This window comes from Trachemys scripta, chromosome 13 (assembly GCF_013100865.1).
Source record: "Trachemys scripta elegans isolate TJP31775 chromosome 13, CAS_Tse_1.0, whole genome shotgun sequence".
Classification (NCBI taxonomy): domain Eukaryota; kingdom Metazoa; phylum Chordata; order Testudines; family Emydidae; genus Trachemys; species Trachemys scripta.
In genome coordinates, this window is record NC_048310.1 from 28984202 (window position 1) to 29007642 (window position 23441).

At 40.7% G+C, this 23441-nt stretch overlaps 1 protein-coding gene across 2 annotated transcripts in view; it reads left to right on the top strand.

Moving 5' to 3' along the window:
* CYLD (CYLD lysine 63 deubiquitinase) overlaps nucleotides 1-17732 on the top strand; it is a 42275-nt gene extending 24543 nt beyond the window's left edge. For both annotated transcript variants that reach the window (XM_034788511.1, XM_034788512.1), the window contains exons 9-17: nucleotides 130-271; nucleotides 750-872; nucleotides 2447-2538; nucleotides 3515-3581; nucleotides 6004-6136; nucleotides 6822-6930; nucleotides 13319-13437; nucleotides 14598-14814; nucleotides 16160-17732. In XM_034788511.1, the coding sequence (XP_034644402.1) occupies nucleotides 130-271; nucleotides 750-872; nucleotides 2447-2538; nucleotides 3515-3581; nucleotides 6004-6136; nucleotides 6822-6930; nucleotides 13319-13437; nucleotides 14598-14814; nucleotides 16160-16344 (1187 nt within the window). In that variant the 3' untranslated portion in view covers nucleotides 16345-17732. The remainder of the gene's footprint in view (nucleotides 1-129; nucleotides 272-749; nucleotides 873-2446; nucleotides 2539-3514; nucleotides 3582-6003; nucleotides 6137-6821; nucleotides 6931-13318; nucleotides 13438-14597; nucleotides 14815-16159) is intronic.
* The last annotated feature ends 5709 nt before the right edge of the window (nucleotides 17733-23441 follow it).

The window sequence follows — 23441 nt, forward strand, 5'->3', positions numbered from 1 at the left end:
CCCTTTCTAGTATAGGGAAAGAATGGTTTCAAAGTAAGCAATATGTTGTTTTCAAAACGCTTATAGGAAAATCTTGATGGAGGTGAAATTTTGAAGCTTTTAAGTGACTTTTAAAAAAAATATTTTCAGCCTTTGGAGGATACTTAAGTGAAGTGGTAGAAGAAAACACTCCTCCAAAAACAGAAAAAGAAGGTTTAGAAACCATGATTGGAAAGAAGAAAGGTATCCAGGGTCACTACAATTCCTGTTACTTAGACTCCACCTTATTCTGGTAAGTGTGTGTGTGTGTGTTTGTTTTTGTTTTAATTTGTGCAACTGAATCCAGAGATGTGGGTGAGAGGGCGAAATGTTACAAATGTAAGAGAGTAGCTGAGTACTAATCTGTATTGAAGGTTTTGCATTATTGCTGTGCAACTAACAGTGACATATTGTGCATTTAATGCCTACTGTGGCATAACATTATTTTCAATTGAATTGGTCCACCAGGACTGGATTGGCTCCTGAGTGTGCATTCTTGATATTCACTGAGCGGGTTAAATAACTTCCTAACATGAAATGTTTAATTTGAACTGTTGACTGGTATCCAGTCATTACTCTTGTCTTCTACCTTTATTTTCTTTGGTGTGCGGTAATTTATTTTTGCTTGATTTGTTCTTTACTTCCTCCTCTGGCCTTCATTGGTTTGTCTTGAGACTTAGTTATGTTCCTCAGCATTTTACAGAATGAAAATAATTTTTTTTCTCTTTCAGCCTGTTTTCTTTTAGCTCTGTTTTGGACACTGTTTTACTTAGACCTAAAGAAAAGAATGATGTAGAATATTATAGTGAAACTCAAGAGCTGCTAAGGACAGAGATTGTAAACCCTCTGCGGATGTAAGTAGATGCGTAAAAAACATTGGACTAGAACTAGCCAATGAGTCTCCAGTCTAGTATAAATTTTATCAATACCTAGCCACCTGTGCAATACTATGTCACGGGAATGAAAAGTTCCTTCCTGAGGACTGCTATTGTAAGGCCGTGAGGACAAACAGCTCTGGTGATTTTAATCTATTTGGTGTAACTGCAGATGATGTTACAAAAAATATAAGAAGGCATAGTCATAGTCATATCGGCATTTCCATTTCCTAGAACTGGAAACAAATATGTCTCTAGCTTTAGATAAACCATGTGTGTTGGCACAAACATAAGTGGTAGTAAGCACCAGTGGTGACTTGGACAGACATGGGTAGTTAGAACAACCTAACATCTGGATACTTATGGCATGAAAAACAGTTGTTGTGCCTCAGTTTCTTTTCTGTTTAGGATTGTGTGATTCAGACTGACTCTTCTCTTCCTTATTAGTCATTAGTAACAATCACAACTGCTTTTAAAAAGTTTCAGAAAATTCTGCTTTGTGGGCATATCATACACTGAAATCACTTAGCAAATTATATTAAGAGAAATTCAAAGGAATGATGAGTAGAGATGAGAAGTTTGAGGCTCAGAACAAAGGAAATGTTACAGTATGACATGTAGCAATATGCAGTGGGGACTATAAATTATTCCTCTTTAGTTCAAAAAAAGACCACTTGGCTCTATGAAAACATAATTAATTAATAATGGTTATAGTTCTAAAGCTATACTTTGGTTTTACCATTAATAGCTTATTTGTAAAGATTTTAGCTTTCTTCCTTTGAAGAAAAATGCTGGATTTTGAACCTCTTAGAAGTGAGGACATGCACACCACTGGTGTATTCTATGATTCCATGGCCACAGAATGGATTGCAGAATCTATCTCCAGCCAAAGAAATCTCAAATGATTGCTGGGACAGCAAATTAAAAGCTTTTTGTTTGTTTTTGTTTTGTCTTCCCCCTACCCCCAACCTTTCAAGGCTTTTCGCTACACCTTCCCACAATATAGAAAGAGGAGACCCATCTCCTCTCTAATTCACAAAACTTCAGCCACCTCCATGTGTCAAATGCAGTTTTTAGCATTCAGGAAAAAGTAAAATACTTTTAATTGGAACAATTTCTGCAATGCTGTTTGCATACTGTCATTTATAAAATTTGGTGGCACACTGAAAACTGAATATGATGGGATAGTGCAAGTTAAATTGACAACTATTCCAAAACTGAAATTTGTGTAACCTTTAGTATTCAGATAATTAACACAAGGAGGATTGGTTCATGTTTAATAAAACTCTGAAATTACTTGAAGCTATCACAGAAATGTCAATGCACCTCAGAATTCAGCAGCGCTCTGTCACAGAAAACTGAACCATGACCAAGAACTTGGTCCATTGTGCTGCAGAATACAAGAGGTCTGGCATTTAGGTTTATGGGGGGAATGCCAGATACTATAAAAAATCAGTAAAGGAAATAAAGCCTCTGGTTATTAAGTCTCTCTCCTCTACTGACTTGATGAAAAGATTTAGCTAATAGTTTATTAAACCAATTTCTTAATGTAGTTTCGGATATGTGTGCGCCACGAAAATAATGAAATTGAGGAAAATACTTGAAAAAGTTGAAGCTGCATCAGGATTCACTTCTGAGGAAAAAGGTAATTGTAGAGGTTTTTTGCTTCTAGATTATGTAGTCGTTGCTATAAGAAGGGACTGAAAAAAACATATATTCATTACATAGTATACGTTAAGATATACAAATATTTTTCTGTAGCACCCATCTCTATAGTATCAAAGCTTTGATTAGGGATGGGGATTGAAGAATTTACCTTCCTCATGGATTGACTTTGAGCTCATCCATAAGGCCCTTCCCCTTTCCACGTTCAGATCTTTCCTGAAGACTCACCTCTGTTGTGATGCTAATGGAGAAACTAGCTGACTTTTACTCACAGGTTTGAGACTAATTAGGTTTGTGGTTTCTTAATATATTTTATAGTCAATCTTTTATTACCAAGATGTGACCAGTCGCTGCTCAACTACTCAGCTAATTTCCTTCTTTTCTGTTGGGAAAGTAGCATGCACTTTGCAGATACTGCTAGAAGCAATTAATAATCCCTTCAATTAGGAGTGAGAAGAAAACACCGCCACTCTTTTTGATATTGAGATCTGGATAGCAGGTGTCTGTCCGTCTGATCAATATTAAATTGGAGGCTGTGACCCTCTAACAAAGTAAAAATGGTTACCACTGTAGATATTTCTTGTATCGATTAGCAGATACTGTAATTACTTTTCTATTTCGTGTGCTGGTGGTAGCTTTTTTTCCCCTTCTTCTCAGGATAAAATTTCACAGGGTCAAATAATTCCCTTTGGAGTAGGATATCTTTGTTATCTGTAAGCCTTGTTATCTCTAGTTTAGCCTTCATCTGTTTATGGTTCTGTTTGGTGCTTAGTAGAGAAAGTTTAGGATTGTGTGCTCCCAAATACGGCAGTTGATAAATTGACATAACTACTCTGCTACTAAAATTGGAATGGTTTTTTGTTCCAATTAGAATAAAGATGCTTAATTTTATTTAAAAACAGTCTTGGAGATTATATGTGCTTTAACATGCTACTATTACTTTTATTTTTGTCCAGATCCAGAAGAATTCTTGAATATTTTATTTCATCATATTTTAAGAGTAGAGCCACTGTTAAAAATAAGGTAAAATGCTCTTTTGACTAAGCAATAAAAATGTATGTGTTGAACTCTTACAGCCAGATTTATCCCGGCAATGATGCTAGGGTCAGTGCAGGAGCTGAAGAAAGGTCTTCCACCCTTAGAGGCGGTCTAAGTTATGCCTCTTGCTAACATAGCCTCAAGCCTCATTGGGGATGTGACAGGGTGCTGAGTAAGGAGGGCTTAATCAGCCCTTGCCACTCCAGCCCCAAACAAGGGGGATGGATTGGGACTGGTTGAAGAGCCCCGTGCCTGCCTGGCAACGAGAAACAGCTGCCAGCCTAATTAGCCAGGGGCTATAAAAGCTGGCAGGAAGGAAGCCAGGGGAAGAGAAAGGCCTGGCACAGCACAGCACGGGTGGGGCCGGGCCCTCTGGTCTGCTGCTGGCAAAGTTTGGCTGTGGAAAAACCTGTACATGGATAGTAAGGTGGTGGTGCGAAACAGCTGTAAATAAAGAGCACTGGTGCTTGCATCAACCTAAAGCGTTCCTGGCTGATTGGCGAGGGAAGCAGGGGCAGAAACCAGAAGGCCCAGCTTACGTCTCACTACAAGGGGGGCATCGGCAAAACATATTACTGCTTTGGCTGTGCCTACTGCTGCCTCTGGCTTGCTCCTAAAAGCCCTTTGTGTCAAGGTTTTTGCTTCCCTGGGAATGGTGTAAAGGTCTCCTCCCCCTGTTTCTTGTACGTGTTGGCCTTATGTGCCTGACTTTTATGGCCCCTCTGTACCAGCATAGCTAACTCACAGGGCCCATAGAGCAATTCTGAATCTAGCCCTCAGTGTGTAGCAAGTTACTTTTGGAACAACTTTTTGAAGCAATCTTAAGCAGTAGAATCTGACATAAAATATTTTGGCTTTTCAGGAAAAATATTATAATTTGCTTTGGAGGAAGCATAAAAATTTTGATTTCTTATTTCTTTTAAAGTTAAACACATGCAGTCCTCATTAAAAATAATTCTTTATAAAATTGTAAGGCCTCATTCTCCCCTATGCAAGTTACTCGTTCTAAGGCAGGAGGAAAGGACTCTGCAAAACTAATTCATGGAGTTTTATATTCATTCTTTGGGAATAGGATGTTGGGGTTTATTCACCTCCATGCCCACATAGGATTGGTAGAGATTTAGCCCCCTAAATCTGCACGTCTTTGGGCTTGCAATGGAAGTAAGGTCTATTACATGGAGGGCCTACTGCTTCCATGCTGTTGCCTAGCCCTTGCCTTTCTGTGGCCCCTTGACCATACATCTCTTGCAGCAGCCTTGTTGCCTGGAATTTCCCAAGGGCTTCTTTCACTGGGAGCCTTGCTCCCCATAGGCTCTGCAGTAAACTTCTCTGAATTGCCCTGCAGATTTGAGTTGAGATTACTAAACCTATTGTGATCAGCTCCTAGCCCTCTCCTTTGGAGCTTCTTCAGTGAAGCTTCTGTAAGTTGTGGGAAAAGATAGAGGAAGCATGCTGGGGAGCTGGCACACTCTACTTTCTTCCTCTTTCTACCCTAGCCCAGGGGTGATTCTCAGAGCACAAAACTCAAAGTTGCTGCTATCCAGCCTTGCCCTACCCATTATACAAACTGCCTCAGTGTCCCATCTTTATGGAACAGGGAGAAAAGGCATCTGTGAGGTGCTGCAGAAAAGATAGGTAAGAAGCAGGCATAAAGCAGAGGAGCTCTTCCTCACTTTCATTTAATTCTCCAGCCCACCCATCTGCTTGTGTGTGTGGGGAAAATACTGAGCTCCAGATTATTAAAATGCAATACATGCTCAAGTCTGTCACGAAGAACTCTGATAAAGAGTATCTCCTTTGAAAGTATGATTTTTGTCTCTTCACTTTAAGAAGGCATAGCATTGGGAATCCTTGAGCTTAAAGCATTCTTTACATTTTGTTCAACTATAAAACTATACTACATCTATTTTAATTTGAATATCCAAAATTCCCAAACTGTTACATCTGGAACATCCACAATTTCTAGAGATTGATTAGGCAAATTATCACAGTTTCACAATGCTGAAATACTGCAGTATAGTGGGCCAGGATGTTGCAAGTTATATTCTGAAAATATTCTCTATATGGACTCAGTTTTTCCTTATTTTTTGAGAGAGGAGGGAGACAAAAGCCCATGAATCTGGGCTAGGGTAGAAAGAGGAGGAAAGTAGAGTGTGCCAGCTCCCCAGCATGCTTCCTCTATCTTTTCCCACAACCTCCATGCAGTTCCTTCTGACTCTCTGCCAAGGGGCAGTCAGAACAACTTCTATATTCCTTGCTTAATCTTAGATAATTTTTTACTTTGTGTTTACTGTAGCTTTTTTTATAGTTATTTGTGTTTCCTTTAGCCTACTGGCTACTGTAAGTATGTTAACCATTGTTAAAAAATTCCATTTATTTTGAAGATCCATTTTATATGTATTTTTAGATCAGCAGGTCAAAAGGTACAAGACTGTTACTTCTACCAAATTTTTATGGAGAAAAATGAGAAAGTTGGAGTCCCGACAATTCAGCAGTTACTGGAATGGTCTTTTATCAATAGCAGCCTGAAGTTTGCAGAGGTTGGTGACAGTTTGTTTATACAGATTTGACCTTTTACACAGTGGAAGATATTCTGTTTATAAAAAAGGAGAAATGTATATTTTGTGGTATCTTAATCACTGGGTGAACATTCAGTATTTGAGAAGAGTGGTCTACTAGTAGTGGTTGAAAAAATGCTTGATATTACCTTTTCTAAAATCTCTTTGAGATGGTATGTCTCTGTCATTTGACCAAAGTGATTGGAAATAAGGCTAATGTTTTGGTATATTTAAAAACAAAGTTTGACATTTAAAAAAGTTAATTTTCTTTTGTTAATAATTTAATTTTACAGAGGAATAAGATTTGTGATCTCTGCATATGTTAAAATTGTGCAGAGACTGGCTGTTCAGGGGAGGGAAATTAGTATATGTTTTTAATATACCATTTAAACATGGCTGGTACCTACTGCACATGAAGAATTAGGTTAGAGTCCTTTCTTATGTTTTTAGAATTTTTATGAGATTATAGAGATATATTTGTAAACATTAAATTATTTTTGTTTCATTTGTTATTTTGGTTAATGATATATAGGCATGTGGCCTATTAGCTTTAAAACATTAATATGATTTAGCAACTATAAACCAATATAATATTTAATGAAAATTATAAAACAGATGTGTATATTTTGAACATCTAAATTGCTTTCTATTTTGGGATTTTTGGTAGGCACCCTCATGTCTGATTATTCAGATGCCTCGATTTGGAAAAGACTTCAAAATGTTCAACAAAATATTTCCATCTCTGGAATTAAATATAACAGACTTACTTGAAGACAGTAAGTATAAACTGTGTTGCTAGGTATAGTAAAAGTAAGTAGCCTGGTAGCCATATGCAAGACTATATGAAAAATGTAGAAGTCTGCAAAATAGACTGAGCTTGGAATGAACTTTTGATCATTTCATACTTAGGGAAACTTTCATAACCAGTAAACTTTTTTTTTTTCTTTGAGTGGTGTGACCACACCCCACCTTTAAGTCGGGGAACTATTGTCTGGCTTGCCGAGGGAAAGGGAACAGTGCTTTACAGGTAGGGTGCGGGACAAGAGGTCAGAAGCTGCTGCAAAAGAAGGTGTGGATCAATGTTGTGGTGATGACTCCACCCCTGGGACCAGAAGGGTGGAGAGGGGTGAAAGAGAGCAAGCTCTTTTTCTGCAGAGGAGGCAAGGTCGCACCCACCCTCCCTCCTCTTGAGGTGGCAAAATATCAAGCTTGGTCAGGACCTGCTGTGGGTAACATGCTAGCCACTCCTTTAGGGGGCTTGGGGGGGGAGGGGGAGGGGTTCCCTCACCACCAAATTGGCTGGGGGGAGGGGGTCTAGAGGAGGGGAGAAGGGGTTCGCTTTCCCCACAACAGTTTCAAGGAGGGCTTGTTATGGTGTGGACTGAAAGGAGTTAAGCTATATATTGCAACTTATTATGTAAGTGTGGCTCAGATGTCCAGTGCAGGTAGTTCATAGGGAAGGTGTACAGTGACTGAATAAATGGCCTAGTAAAAGGAAGTTTTAGTTAATGGAACAGAACACGGGGATGGGTTTGGGGCTCCTATGAATGGCTTGGCAGGGAGCCAACCCCCCCCCCCCCTTTTTATAGCCCACCTTACGAAGGAGGGGTTGGATGGTAAGGACCCAGCAGTGGGTTGGCTGCGGGATCTGGCTAGGAAAAGAGGGGGGAGGCCTTGCAGAAGCCCCCGGAGTAAGTCATTGATTGAACATAGTTACCTGCACTGTATGCTTTTATCTGCCGGGTACTCCCAGACATCTGATGAGAAAGTTGTGGCCTGATTAAATCCATATCAGGTGTTTCCTGTCCGACTTTTGGTATAGTCGGACCCTGTGGGTGCTCCACTTCAGGTGTGTCTGTGCCTTTTGAGTGGAGATTTTTGGTAGCAGTGCCCATTTGGCCCACTCATGTGCCCTATGAATTATCGTGCCCTGCACTGGAGTTATAGGGAGCTGCATGGGTGAAATATCTTCAGTTTCTTCTCAACCACCTTTGGCCAGAGATTCTACTGTGTGCCTGTTTTCTATAGTATTCTTTAGTTAGCATATAGTTAGTTACCTTATAATGTGCATAGCTGTTGGAACAGTTTCCTTTTTTCTCTTTGTAAAAATAATTTAAAAAAAAATGCATTACTATATAGATGGCAGTTAAGAGTGCCAGACTCTCCAGGATTCAAAAGGTGCCTCCTCTGTGAGGCGATTTCCCTTCTGTGGTTGACATTCCCAGAGCCTCTGCTGTTTGGGAGAAACAGATCCTTCAAGGGCAGATACCGAAAAAATAGGGAAATCAAGGTCAAACTTCTGATGATGGATAGAGCTTTATGACCAGCTTCAGATCAAGGGGCTGAGGAGTCCCCTGTACATAGACCTTCCAGTACCGCTAGTGCCCTGTGCACATCAAGATATTGGTCACAGGAGACCGGTAGAGAGGTAGACTACCTTGGTACCAAGCACAACTAGGGTAGCAAAGTCCTCTATAGAGGTAGCCTCAACATCTGCCTGTAAGCAAAAGGAGGTGGGAGTAAATCTCCAAGAAAATCTCAGGCTATGTCTACACTACCACGATAAGTTGACCTACGCTACGCAACTCCAGCTACCTGAATAATGTGGCTGGAGTCGACGTACCTTAGGTCAAGTTACCTCGGGGTCTGTGCTGCTGGGGGTCGACGGGAGAAAATCTCCCGTCGACTTACCTTACTCTTCTTGTTGGGGGTAGAGTAGAGGGATTGTCTGGAGAGTGATCTGCAGTCAATTTGGCAGATCTTTACTAGATCTGCTAAATCGACTGCCGGTGGATCAATCTCAGAGCGTCAATCCGTGCTGTAGGATAGACTTGCCCTTAGTCACCAACACAGAAATTGACAGAGACCTCAAGTCCCATGAAGGCTCTGAGTGATGCTGGTACTGAAAAGGTGAAGAGGAGTCAGTCTTCTCAGGCAGACTCAATACTGGGTTTAGGTACGCATACCCAGAATGGCAGAGACACTGGTGAAAGTTCTAAGGCTGTCCCTGGCTACTGGTAGCATGAAAGTCAACAGTACCAAATATCGTTGTCCAGCTATGGTACCAATGGAATTGAAGTCAACTCCTATGCCAAATGTTTGGTACCAGCTGCATTGGTACTGAAGCCAGCTTCCACAAGTTTTTGCTCGATCCCTTCTTTGATACTTAAATTCTTGTGATATCAATGTTATCCTAAGGACTTGCTATTATCTTCGGAACCAGAGTCTCCTCTGTTAACAAGTTGGGGGGGGTGTCAGCATCAAGACTTGGTCACTGACTCTTCTGTTATCTACAGTTTCATACCTTCCTATACTTGAACAAGCTGAACAACTATTCCCTCTTCCCCCACTCCTGCCTTTGAAGTATATGGAAGAGGATTCTTCAGATTCTCAAATATCCGTGCAGGGTTCCCCTGTTTATTGTGGGACATATTGCCATCTCTCCTACACTGACATAATACAGGAGGATGGACCTCAAGTGACACCCACATGACTGGAACACAGATGTATGCCTATGCTATTTTGTCCCCCTTGGTCACCTTTCTTGGACTTGTATGCATTCTATTGTCAACAATTTACAATGAGATTGTCACACCACAGGAAGGAGCAGAAAAGGGCCCATTTTCCAAAACCACCTATGTTAGGAAGAGCAGGAAGCTAGGGCAGATAAGGTGACTCCTCTCACTAAAATTTCTGCCTCATTACCTGATACAGCCGTGATGTTTCCACCACCTCCTATGGCATATGACTTCAGGCAGTTCCAAGAATTGCTGAAACGAATCAGACACACTTTGGATTCGCTTAGAGATGCAGGAGCTCCATCATAAACTCCTAGATATTTTGAATACTTTGACATCTATAAGGATTGCCATTCTGGTCAATGAAACTGTTATAGAGCCCACTAATACTGTTTGGCAAATCCTAGCTTCCACACCACCTACCTGTAAGAGAGCAGATAAAATATTAGGTCCCTGCAAAGGAATCAGAGTTTCTATTTTCTCACCTGGCTCTGAATTCCTTAGTAGTGGAGGTTGTTAATGAACAAGGCAGACAGCATAGCTCAAAGTACAGCCTGTACAGTAAGAACTACAAGAAACTAGATCTTTTGTCACAAATTTTATTCTTTAGTGAAATTTCAGAGTAGCAAACCATCAGGCACTCTTGGTCAAATATGACTATTTGAATTATAACAGATTTAATTAGTTTATTGAGCACTTGCCAGGGGAACACCCTTGTACAACAGTCTTAAATTGTTCATGAGGGTCAACTGCTGGCAAAGACATCACTCCAGGTCTCCTTTTGATAGTGCTGATACATCATCATGTTTATATCCACTGTATTGGTTATGGAAGAGCATGTTGGCTACAGCTGTTGAGCTTTCCAAGAGAGAGGACCAAATGACGTTGAAGACTTTCCCTTTGATGGTCACACATTTTTTGCAGACTCGACAGATGCATTTTTCCACGGTTCAAGGGTTGCAGAATGGCTCTCGAGTCCTTTAGAAATGTATGTCCTGTTAAGAAGAGATTTAGTATAGTGCAAGGGTGGGCAAACTATGGGCTGTGTCCGGCCCATTAGACCTTTTGATCTGGCCTTCAAACTCCTGCCGGGGAGCAGGGCTGGGGGCTTGCCCCGCTCTGCACAGCTCCTGGAAGCAGCAGCCGCCTTCTTCCCCCCCCCCCCCCCTCCTCGTAGGCGCAGCCAGGAGCTCTGCACACTGTCCCTGCCCCAAGTGCCGGCTCTGCAGCTCCCATTGCCTGGGCACCACGGCCAATGGGAGGTGCAGAGGGCGGCGCCTGCAGACGAGGCAGCACACATTGTTGCCTGGTCATCCGCTGCACCTCCACATAAGGAGACGGAGGGGTGGCATACCGCTGCTTCCGGGAGCTGCTTGAGGTAAGCGCCGCCTGGACCCTGCACTCCTGACCTCCTCCTGCGTCCCAACCCCCTTCCCCAGCCCTGATTTCCCCTCCCATCCTCCGAATCTCTCGGTCCCAGCCTGGAGCAACCCTCCTGCACTCCAAAACCCTCATCTCCAGCCCCACCCCAGAACCCCCTCCTGCACTCTAAATGCCCCAGCTCAGAGCCCCTTCCCGCACCCCTGAAACCCTGATTTCTGGCTCCACCCTGGAACCCGCACCTCCATCCGAGAGCCCATACCCCCTCCCACACCCCAACCACCTGCCTTTGCCTGGAGCCCCCTCCCATACTCTGAACCCCTCTGCTCCACCTCCTGCACCCTGAACCCATCATCTCTGGCCCCACCCCAGAGCCTGCACCCCCAGCTGGAGCTCTCACCCCTCCCTCACTCCAACCCACAATTTCATGAACATTCATGGCCCGCCATACAATTTCCATACCCAGATGTGGCCCTCAGGCCAAAAAGTTTGTCTAGCCCTGCCATAGTGGGACTTTCCAGTGGAGAAGGAACTGAGGGCAGTTTGCCTGCGCAGCTCCATATAGCCTTGGTGGGGGGCACAAGGATGTGTGGGTCACAAGCACACGAAAAGGGGCATTACTACCAAAATGTCAGATCAAAGGTGCAGGATGCCGGCGTACCTGAAGTGGAACACCCGTGGGGGTCACATCTCAAAGAGCTCCAGTTACTGCACAAGGTGAATAATCGCTCCTCTTCACAATAATTCAAAGCTCCATCTTGAAGATGTTGTAGAATGTAGATTTGTGTCTGGATATACTCCTTTCCCCTCTTTCTCTTTTTTAAATACTTCGGGGATAGAATTAAATCTTAATTCTAGTCATTGTCAGGACATGTGTGAATAGCGTTTCATTAGAATTTGTTTTTCTAGTTCTAAGGAATAATTAGATGTTAGCAGCTGTAAGCGGTGTTACAGCGCAAGTATGATGCGTATCAGAATTGTGAGTGAATAGTGGTCATCTAGAGGCAAGTAATAGCTCTGAGATCAGCTAAGTGAAAGACTTTGAACAACCAATGACAGTCAAGTTTCACCTGCCGGTGCTCCAGCTCCACCAGAGTAGTGACTAAAACACCTAGGGCAGGTCTGCGCTATCGCTCAAGTCTATTTAACTTACATTGCTCAGGGGTATGAAAAAGACCCCGTCCCTCCCGCCAAGCAACGCAAGTTAACAGTGACCTAAGCGCTGTCCACAGTGGTGCTATGTCGGCGGCAGGTGCTCTTCCACCTCTCACGGAGGTGAAGTAATTATGCCAGTTGGAGAGCTCTCTCCCATCAGCATGGAGCATCTTCACCAGACGCACTACAGCTGCATCAGTGCAACTGCACTGATGTAGTGCTTCTAGCGTAGACTAGCCCTCAGTCTTCTCTTTCTGTAGCTTGCCTTGCTGGTGTCTATTCACCAAACTGGACCAAAAATCAGTTCAGTTTTTTATTAGACAAAAGTAAAAATATTCTACTTTTTTTTTTTATGTAATTGAAAAGAGGAAAGGAAAAAAACTCTGAATTTTTAGTATTTTTAGCTGTAATTTGTGATGTAGTGTTTATATTGGAAAGGCTGGGATGACCTTAATTTCTGGAACTGCTACTCACCTCTTGAACAAAAACATATATAATACCTACTTATCTGTTTCAATACAATACCTGTAGGTAAATCTCTAGTTTAAAATTGGTTGAAATTACTTCAAATATCTAACAATAGCTACTTCCAATCTTCTGGAATGTGGCTTTAGATGACCCACCATGGCTTTTCAATTAGTTGAGTTAAGGGTTTGTTTGTGATTCTTTACTTAGGTTCTGATTAAATGCTAAGCTATTTTAATGAGTGCCACACTCACTAGATTAAGAAAATAAGTTTTTAAGAGAGAGCAGGAATAACTTGTGGAGTAACGCTTTAAAAAAAAAAAAAAAAGCATGTGTGCTGTTACATCCAGTAAAGCAGTACTGAAACACTTTCTACATCAGCTGTATTTCTGAGGTTAAGGCTTAGTACTTACGTGTCTGTGTCTCTCTCGCTCTCTTTCCCTCCCCACCCCCCGCTGTAGACTAGTAAATGAGCAAAAGTTAAGCCCACAGAAAATAATGATGGACTTTACTTTTATTTTTGTCTTTTTTATTTGGCAGCAATGATGTTAACTGGCTTAATGTAGGTTATATTTTTGGATCAAAATAGATCTTTTGTACAAAAATATGAGACAAAGCATTTTTATTTTTTTTTACCATAATGTAGCTCCTAGGCAGTGCCGCATATGTGGAGGACTTGCAATGTATGAATGCAGAGAATGTTATGAAGATACTGACATTTCTGCTGGAAAAATCAAGCAGTTTTGTAAAACCTGCAACACACAAGTAAGTAATATTTTTTATTTTATTTTTTTTTTTTTTTTAATTCTTTAACCAGTATGTACTCTCAACTTGGTGTAGTATAATAGTATCGGAAGGCACAGACTGACACATGGAAGCAGGGATATTGGCAATTGGGCACAACATGAAGGGTGCAGTCCTCATTAACAAGATAAGACTCTTGATTTAATTCATTAACACACCCTTGATGACTACATCTATTGAGCAGCATTTTTAGTAGCCTTTGGCAACTACATAGTCCAACATTGTGAACCAATGAGGAGAATGCAGTAATTCCAGTTTACAAGGGCTTGGAATCCTTTAACTTTGGTCAACAGGAGAGCACCCAATAGTAAAAGCAGAAAAGTAATACTTCTCATTTCCTGTGTTGCTGGTTCAAATTCAGTTCCAGGTAGTAGTGACTGAGTACTGTCTGGTTACTGTTTTGACATGTTAAATTATGATGGTGTTGAGCTGGTTCCCAGTGGGCAGATGTCCATTTCTAATAAAGGTATCAATAGTGATGATTATTTTTTTTTTTTAAGTCTGGGGGAGAGGGGACACAAAGACTCCAATAGATTTGGAGGCTGAACTCCTCTGATCTCTAGAGTGGGCTTCTCCGTGGCAGGTTGGAGCTACATTTGGTATAGGGGAACTTGCACTGCTATTGTCCATGTCAGACCTGTCTTTTGGTTAAGTAAGACTTCATTCTCTAGTGCTGTCAGTCTGCCCCTTTAAAAAGAATGCCTCTCCCCCCCCCCACAGTTGCCGACTTTCACGTGGTAAATAAGCACCCTGACACTCACAATAAGCCCAAAATCAAGCTAATCCCATTTCAAAACAAGGCCAAAACAAGCTAATCCCTAAAAACCCCAATACTCTGACTAGATCCCCGCGGTGTGCAGTCTGGGACTGTGGTGGGTCCTCTGTGCACCCCTGACTCTCTCCCTCTCCCCCCACCCCCAGACCCTGCTTGCCGGGAGATGATTTAAAAAAAAAAAAAAAAAAAGCTACAAGCAAGAAGCTACAAGCCAAAAACTAACAAGCAACTCATAAGCCAATTAAGCCAAAAACAAGCCCAATTTCTGCATTGTTTTCGCAGGTCTGCCCCCCAAGTGTGTTGGTGATTTATTTGTTTTCTTTCTGAAATATTGATCTAACTCTAGGTTCACCTACATCCCAAGAGACAGAGTCATAAATTCAATCCAGTGTCACTTCCTAAAGATCTACCAGATTGGGACTGGAGACATGGATGTATCCCTTGCCAGAAGATGGAGTTATTTGCTGTTCTCTGCATAGAAACAAGCCATTATGTAGCTTTTGTTAAATATGGGAAGGATGACTCCGCCTGGCTCTTCTTTGACAGCATGGCAGATCGGGATGGTATATTTTTTACTTAATTTTTTCTGTTAGACTGTCACATTAAACAATGTTAGCTCTTAAATACTGTGACTAAAAGTTTTCCAGTACCAGAACGTGTCATGTCATGAGGCTTGAAAAGTAATTTTATTTTTAAATGCCAAGACACACAAATCTGTTTTTGTTTAGTTTAAGTCCACTGGAATGTAGCTATTTAATAACTATACAGTGTGCAACTGTCACTCACTTCTCCAAAATCTCAGGCTTAAACAATTCAAACGGTAGCTGTCTTTGGCATAATAGAAATAAAATCTCTATATTGCAAAATCAGTGCCCTCTGGTTTGGTAGCAGTGGGAGACCATTATCCTATAAGATTTTGTTTAATTGACATTCTCTGAATTAACACTGGTGAATTGAGGTGGACAGTACATTCCGTACTTGTGGCTAGTGCCTTAGAAAAGCAGATAGTAATAGATACCACAGGCGTTCGACTAAGAGGAACAGTTGTATTTTTTTGTGTGGTTTGCACATTATGATAGTTAATACAGTGCCAACTGCAGAATGTTTATAAGCAGCTCTGATGATGATATGCAAGCCACAGTAGACTCCAGCTCTCTCTCCTATAGCTGTATTGGTTCTGCAGTGCTAGCAGGATTAAAAAGTTGCAAAAGTAAAAGTCCAGTAAAATACACAAATCTGACTGGTGCCCACTGCAGATCTGTTGATGTAATTTTTCTGACTATAACTGCACTTCTCTATTGAATGCTTCAGCACACCTGATAGCACCCCATTAGTTAGCCAAGTAGTTAAGATTGGGGCGATCATGGCTTTGTGTGGTACAGCAATGCTATTTGACTGACACATCATCAAGTCCTCATGCTAGCTATGGGAATTAATTCACTAATCGTGTTTCATTTAAACAGTTAAAACCAAAATAATTTATTTGTTCATGAGATTCCCATAAGCTTACAAATGGTTCCCCTGGGGTTACAAAAGCCTGTTGCGGCAGTTGCAATCATTGGGGGTGTTAATACTTACTACAGAAGTTCACCATGTAGTAGCCCACAGTGACAGCTTCGAATTTGAGATGTTTCCATTTGGGGGGGAGGGATAGCTCACTGGTTTGAGCATTGGCCTGCTAAACCCAGGGTTGTGAGTTCAATCCTTGAGGGAGCCATTTAGGGATCTGGGGTAAAAATCTGTCTGGGGATTGGTCCTGCTTTGAGCAAGGGGTTGGACTAGATGACCTCCTGAGGTCCCTTCCAACCCTGATATTCTGTGATTCAAAGATGTACGCATTAAAGAGGAAGTAGGGATGTTTAAGATGGTAGTCTAATCCTGTTGCTCTCCTTACTTCCCCCACAAAAGGAGGCCAGAATGGCTTTAACATTCCACAAGTTACACCATGCCCTGAAGTTGGAGAGTACCTAAAAATGTCTCTAGAAGAACTACATTCACTGGACTCCAGAAAAATTCAAGGATGTGCACGAAGACTACTTTGTGATGCTTACATGTGCATGTATCAGAGCCCAACCATGAGCTTGTACAAATGAACATTATACTCTGGAGAGGAGAAAAAAACTGTACGCAGATTTCTACTGTTGCATTCACGATACACCTTAGTCAGTTTTGATGCAACCGTTGCCGGCAATGGATGCTATTATAGGGGGAAAGCTGACTGCTAGAGCAAAAAGATGAATGTTTTAAAAACTACATGTAGAGTTCTGTTGTTGAAATATTTAATAAGCATTTTGCACTCTAGGAAGTGTGCGTGTGTGTTTGTTTTATAAACAAAGTCTAAATGAAGTTGCTAAAAACTAAAGCTTTAAGTTAAGTGCATTGATATGTTGATTTTTGAAATGAGAAGCTGAATTGTAACAGGAAAATCCTCCTTAGTCCATTGAAAATGTAAACACACACTGTGTATTTGCTCAGTGTCTTTCTGTGGACCAAGGATGATTTTTTTTTTTTTTTTTTTTGGTCTGTAGCAACAGTTGCCTTCAGGAAGGAATAATTTTGGTTTTAATAAGATTGGTTGATTTTAAACTGATCATTACAATTTACTTATGTGGTCTTGTTAACCCTTAGCAGTCAACTGATATCATGCATGTCTACTTCTATAGAATTCCAGGTCTTCAACACCCATAATCTCAAAACTGCTCTGTTCCTTGAGGTTTTTATTCCTGTTTTATTTGGGAAAGTCAAACATACCTTCCTTTCATATGTGATACTTTTCTTCAGGGACTGGGGCAATACTGTCCAAGCATAACCGTAGATACATAAACTAATAGATGGAAGTGTCTTTAATATATATTTTTTGCGGAACATAAAATTAAATATATACAAATGTTTGGATGGCAAGCTAAACAATGTGGCTTATTGCCTCAGGGAGTGTTAATAAAGTAGAATCTGTAGTCCTTAATAAAATGAAGTTGACACTTTGACTATCCTACAACATACTGAGCTGCTATATGTAATAGGTCTAAATTTTTCATTGGGATCATTAATGTTAAAAATATAAACAGGAATGATAAAATTACAAATGTAAACATTCTACTTGGTACCTGGTACGTAACAAAAAATGAATTACACTAGTTTAAAAAAAAATCACTAAAGTAGTATTGATATTTTGTGACTTGGAAGTTGATTCTTATTTGCAATGGAATTCAATTGCATTAATTGCCTTTCAGCTACGTCTGTCTAAACTATTTTAAAAATGTTTAGAAATGTCATGTGTGTACAGCAAAATTTGGATGTTGTAGAAATAATTATAGGTCCTAAACTGCATTATTGTGGGTTGTAGCACATATTTTCAGATTTTTAAGAGCTGTTTTACATGAGTAACTGCCTCTCTGGGATCTACTCTGTGTAGAAAGGATGAAGAACAGATAAACGCACTATCATTTAAAACAAAACAAATAAAAAAAACCTAATTCCAAAAGACTCTGCCTTCAGAATATTGTAAAAACTTGGTTAATTTTGCACTTTTGTGCCAGAAAATGTAGAATATTTCTCTCTGGCTGTTTGATTGTTAGATACATGCTAGGGCAAGATTTGAGAATTGCATTGGAGTAGCTGGCGGACTAAAAGCTGCCAGCTAAAGGTAGGTACCAAAGTTAGGGGTTGGCTAGGGAAATAGTTGGAGTTAGTGAGATGCAGGGGAAAAATTGGTATTGACTCCAGATCATAGAATCATAGAATATCAGAGTTGGAAGGGACCTCAAGAGGTCATCTAGTCCAACCCCCTGCTCAAAGCAGGACCAATTCCCAGCTAAATCATCCCAGCCAAGGCTTTGTCAAGCCGGGCCTTAAAAACCTCCAAGGAAGGAGACTCCACCACCTCCCTAGGTAACGCATTCCAGTGTTTCACCACCCTCCTAGTGAAATAGTTTTTCCTGATATCCAACCTGGACCTCCCCCACTGCAACTTGAGACCATTGCTCCTTGTTCTGTCATCTGCCACCACTGAGAACAGCCGAGCTCCATCCTCTTTGGAACCCCCCTTCAGGTAGTTGAAGGCTGCTATCAAATCCCCCCTCCATCGCTAATGGGAACATAGGGAGAGAACTTAATCTCCTCATTCTCTAGAACTGCCTGACTGTTGAGGAGGAGAAGAGACTGACACTCCAAGAGCCTCCTGGCTTCTGAGAGATCTGGGGAGGAAACAGGTCTTTGTTTCATAGTCTTTGCTCCCTCAGGTAGGTGGGTGGTCAGGGCCGGCTCTGTTTTTGCTTTGGGCGGCAAAAATCCTAATTTTGGCCACCCCGGTTCTTTAATTACCCCACCCCTGGCCCCACCTCAACTCCGCCCCTTCCCCAAATCCCCGCCCTGCCTCCTCCCCCCAGGCTCTCAAGCCTAGGAGGAAGGGGGAGAAGTGGCGCCGGCGCCACGGCCACTCGGAGTCTTCTCCCCCTCCCCCCCCCCAGGTTTGAGAGCCTGGGAGGGAGGGGGAGCAGCGGCGTGCGAAACAGCCGCTCGGGATCTCCCCCTTCCTTCCAGGCTTGAGAGCGAGCCTGGGAGGGAGGGCGAGTAGCGGCACGCGAATCAGCTGTTTCGCGCGCCTTGGCAGCAGCAGGGGAGGTGATCTAGGGCGGCCGGGGCACATTTTTAGGGGCGGCATTCTGGCGCTGGCCATGCTGCCCCTAAAAATCTGCCGCCCCAAGCACCAGCTTGTTTTGCTGGTGCCTAGAACCGGCCCTGTGGGTGGTTCTTTGTGCAACTCCAGTGCCTGCCTGCCTCCTGATCAGAACTTTGGATGACAGTGAAACTGAGTAACAACTATGAAACTCTTCATTTGTGGTGGCTGCAAAACTACCCGGAGAAAGCGCGCGCACACACGTTATCTTTCTACAGACTAAGAAAGTCAACACTGCATTGACTTAACGTAGTAATGGAACTGAATGTATCTTAAGCACAAAGGCTAGTGACAATTTACTTTAAACAAAAGGTTAAATTTAACAAATTGTTTAGGCCCTCACACTAGCAATGGCTTTCAGCTCAGCAATGATGAGTGGATTTTTCAAGCCATGTGCTAGACTCTTGTGCATTTCTTTCATTTGTTCTGTTTAAGTCTGATATTCAGCCAGCTTCAGGGAAGACATGAGCAGCAAGCTGCCTCCTAACACCTGAGAATCTCAGACTTATTTGAAGTGCATATAGGGGAAAGGCAGGAACATTTGAAGAACAAAAAGGGAAATAGCTAAGTCCACTAACTGTAAAGTTGGTTTTTTTTTGTTTTGTTTTGTTTTTTAAATATTGTTCTTGATTTCCATGGCCCTCATCAGCCACAAATTTTACAATTATGGTGATGCACACATTTGTTTTTCCTTTCCAACAAGAAACAGCCTTAGGGATTTTGGATGGCTTTTTCTGATTCTATGAAAATAAGATTTCTCTTGCAGGGGGAAAACTTGGGTGAAGAGGTGGATGATGTTCCTGCTTTGAGGATACTTTATTCTGTAAGGAAGAGGCAGTTGGGTGTGTTTTTAAGCGCTGACATGGCACTTTCCAGCTGGAGTTATTTTCTGTAGTTTCCACAAAAAATTTTGGTATGAGAAGAATGAAACCTTCAGCATCTCCTTTTCACCTGACATTTTCCCTCCCCCCCCCATCTCAATATCTATTTGTGGGGTTTTTTTTTAATAGACTGATAGAATACCATGTTCTGCTTTGAAAAATTGTAGGAAAAACTAATCTGTTCCCACCTGTCAACAGGCAAGACACTGAAAAGGCTATCTCTAGCTTTTCAAATGACCATCACAGTGGTGGGAAGAGCTAGGGGGAAATTTGCAGTTGAAAAATGCAGATTGGGGTTGACCAAAATATTTTGCAAATATGTATTGAATGTGTGGAATTGTCAGTCAGAAAAAAATCAGTGTTTCAAGAGTTTCAAAACAAAACATCTTGATTTTTTTTCTATTCAAAGTGACTTTTTAAGAAAATTACTTAATTTTTTCCAAACAAAAACAGTGGCCGGCTTGTTGCGGTCATTTTAGCTGAAAGTATTTTAATAAACTGATTTTCTAAGCTCTCTCTCAAACACAGCTGAGTATTTCCACTGACCCTAATGTTTCAGAGATAACAGAAATGCCTACTGACCAATGTGAATTATAAGGGCAAGTAATAAAAGACCTCTTGGCTTTTCCCTCTCATATCACTGAACTTCTTTCCAAAGAGAGTGATTTCACATATAAATACTTTTTTTTCCCACTGTGTTATACTTGGAGAATTTGTATAAAGAATTGAGGGAATGCCAATATGTTACTTTTTACATTTTTGGTGGTTGTCTAATATTGTTTTAATATACAGGTTGTGCAGTATGCATTTCTTTGTTAATTATGAACTACTCACCACTTTGGGGATTGTATGTTAGTGTAGTGGTTCACTATAGTTCATAGTCAAGTCTTGAGGAGTTAAAATAGGTGGGAGAGATGCTTGTAGTAGTTTGGAAACACTTTTGAAGAAAAAATGAACTATTTTTCTAATCTCTATCTCTGTGTTCTTCTATGGCATAGTTTTGCATCAGATTTGAGAAACCAATACATACTCTGACTGTTTGTTTTAAAGAATATGGAAGTTGACCTTTCTGGTTCTCTTTACTGAAAGCATTATGCAAATATATAAAACTGACTTTAATGAGAGGAGAAGTTTGAACTACGAAGAGTAACTTGTAAACAGTGTACATGATATTTACCAGAGTGATGTAAATCCAAGTATTTACCTCATCTTATTTATGAGGAAACTAAAAAATGAAGAGGAATTTGAGATTCTGTAGGGAATAAAAGATGCTTTTTTTTTTTTTTATACCCCATTATTTCCTGGAGAGGGAGCTCACAGAAAGTCAGCATTTTTAAGCAGTTGTCACTATTTTTGTACAACGCCAACAAGCATTTGGGGGAGACTTTTTTTCTTAAGTCATCAAAGGGCAATTAGTTGCCCAACTCCCTGACATTCAGTGGGAATTGGATATCTATCACCCTCTTTATTATTTTGAAAATCTCCCCTTTCAGGCACTTTATTATGATCGTGTATCTTCTCCTAAAGTAATTCTGTTTACTTTAGAGGATAGGATTTTATTATTTAAACTAAGATTTCCCTTCTGCAAGTGTGGTCAAGGAAGGCTTTAAACAACTAAAATTCATGTGAAAATAACATGGTTCACCATTGTGAATCTTAACTTCTAAATACTTTTAAAGTGGATAGATGGCCTGGGAACAGCACATAACACACCTATATATTCAGTTTAGTTCAGTGAATAAATTTGGAAATTAAGTATGAGTCAATGGAAACATGAGCAAGTCACACCAATGGTTATACACTTAGGCTGGGGTTGTGAGGTAGGAGAAAGGTCACTAAAGCAATTGCCTTGCACATAAATCAATGCACAAGCAGCATAGATTTGTGCATTACACACAGCTACTTCTGGTTTTTCAGTTTGGAGGTGATGGAAGAAAAATGTAAGACCTATGTTCAGTTGAAGTCTTTTCAGTGACTTCCTTGTCATTTTCTGTGCAATGAATTTCCAATGTATTTGATGTTTGTTTTGATATTGTGCTCTTAAAAATGTAATTCTGTGTTTTTATTATATGGGGTGAGAATTTTCCTTTTAAGGAACTGTAGCTGTAACTATTATTCATGGTCATAAGCAGTCAGTTACTTCAGTTCAATGCATTTCTTTTTATTATGCACTTTACACTCCTTTGGAATGGATGAGCTTGTCACCTCAGTCCTTGATGATAGTCTGCTTCATAGAAACATTTTGTGGAATGTTTCTGTTTGACTCCTACAGTTGAAAGATTGAGTTGGCAAGAAGGTTGAATTAAGCTTTACCTTTATTAAGGCTGCCTGTTTTAAGTTTTAAGGTTTGAGTCAATTGTTCTGCCATTGTAATGAAGCATGTTTTGCATTTGTCTGCTCTATTTTTGGTATTTTGTTAAATAAACATCCCCAGTTTTTGTGCAAACATAGTTTTTTTAAATTTACAAACACTGTCTCCAAGGGTGGTTAGTCGGGAAAAAAAAAATAGTCATATCAGGATGCCGTGATTTAGCTTTAATACTTTTCAATAACTTTAGAGAAGACTGAATTGCTACTGGAAAGGACTGTACTATATACTATTTCTGTATTAATATTTATTATTAAACTTAACATTCTTATGGCTCTCCTTTCTTCAGAGGCTTATAGGTCATCTGGGTGTATTGAAAATAGAAATGTCGAATTCATGGTGTGAGCTAGTTTATTTTTTATGAACTTTCTACAATCTCTCTTTGAGGGGCCTCCTAACTGAATTTTGCACAGGAAACAGAGGAATTGCTAGATCTGATCACATCAGGGGTTCCTTTCTAGTACGATATTCTGTCTTGGGCAGTGCCTAGTACCCAATGTCACAATAGAAAGCACAAGAAATCTTACAGTAGACGAATGTGGACTTAGCTTCCCCTAGGGAAAACTTCTTCCTAACTTCTATTAGTTACAGATTGGCTTGTCCTTAAGCATGAGGTTTAATATCACTTCCAAAACCGCCTCTTGTGCCTGGAGGGAAGAGCACAAGGATGCTGCTAGGAAGAAATTATTTGACAGCAGGTGGAGGAGTGCATGTGAAACCTGACATTGGGACACGTTAGGAATAACACATCTCAAAAAACAATAGTTAATACAAAGTGAGTAACCTCTCCATATAAGTATAATATTGCTATAATGTAAATTTTGTTAAATTTCTGTTAGCTAAGAGCCACTCTCATTTGCTTAATAACAAAAATTATAGTCTAGGATTTCAATCACCACTGCAAAGGTATTCAAAACAGCCCCCACCCATAGTACCAGAGAACCTCTGCCTACGTTGAACCAAGTAGTTTTGCCAAAAGCTGAGACATACAAAAATGACTGACTACTGGAAACTGGGCTGCATATTTCCGATATCTTGTCACAAGAAGACACTGACTTGTAACAGCTGAAAAACCTGATCCTGAACTATTGTCCCCTGTGGTGTTTGGCAACAGGAGTTTTAACTCTGAAGTGCTTTCGGGTGTTTAAAACTGCACTTGGATTTATAATTTGTAAGTATCTGAAACTGACATGTGTTCTTTAAGATTACTAGGTTTAGCTTATTTACAAAATTCTTGTATTTAAGCAGCAAAGAGTCCTGTGGCAC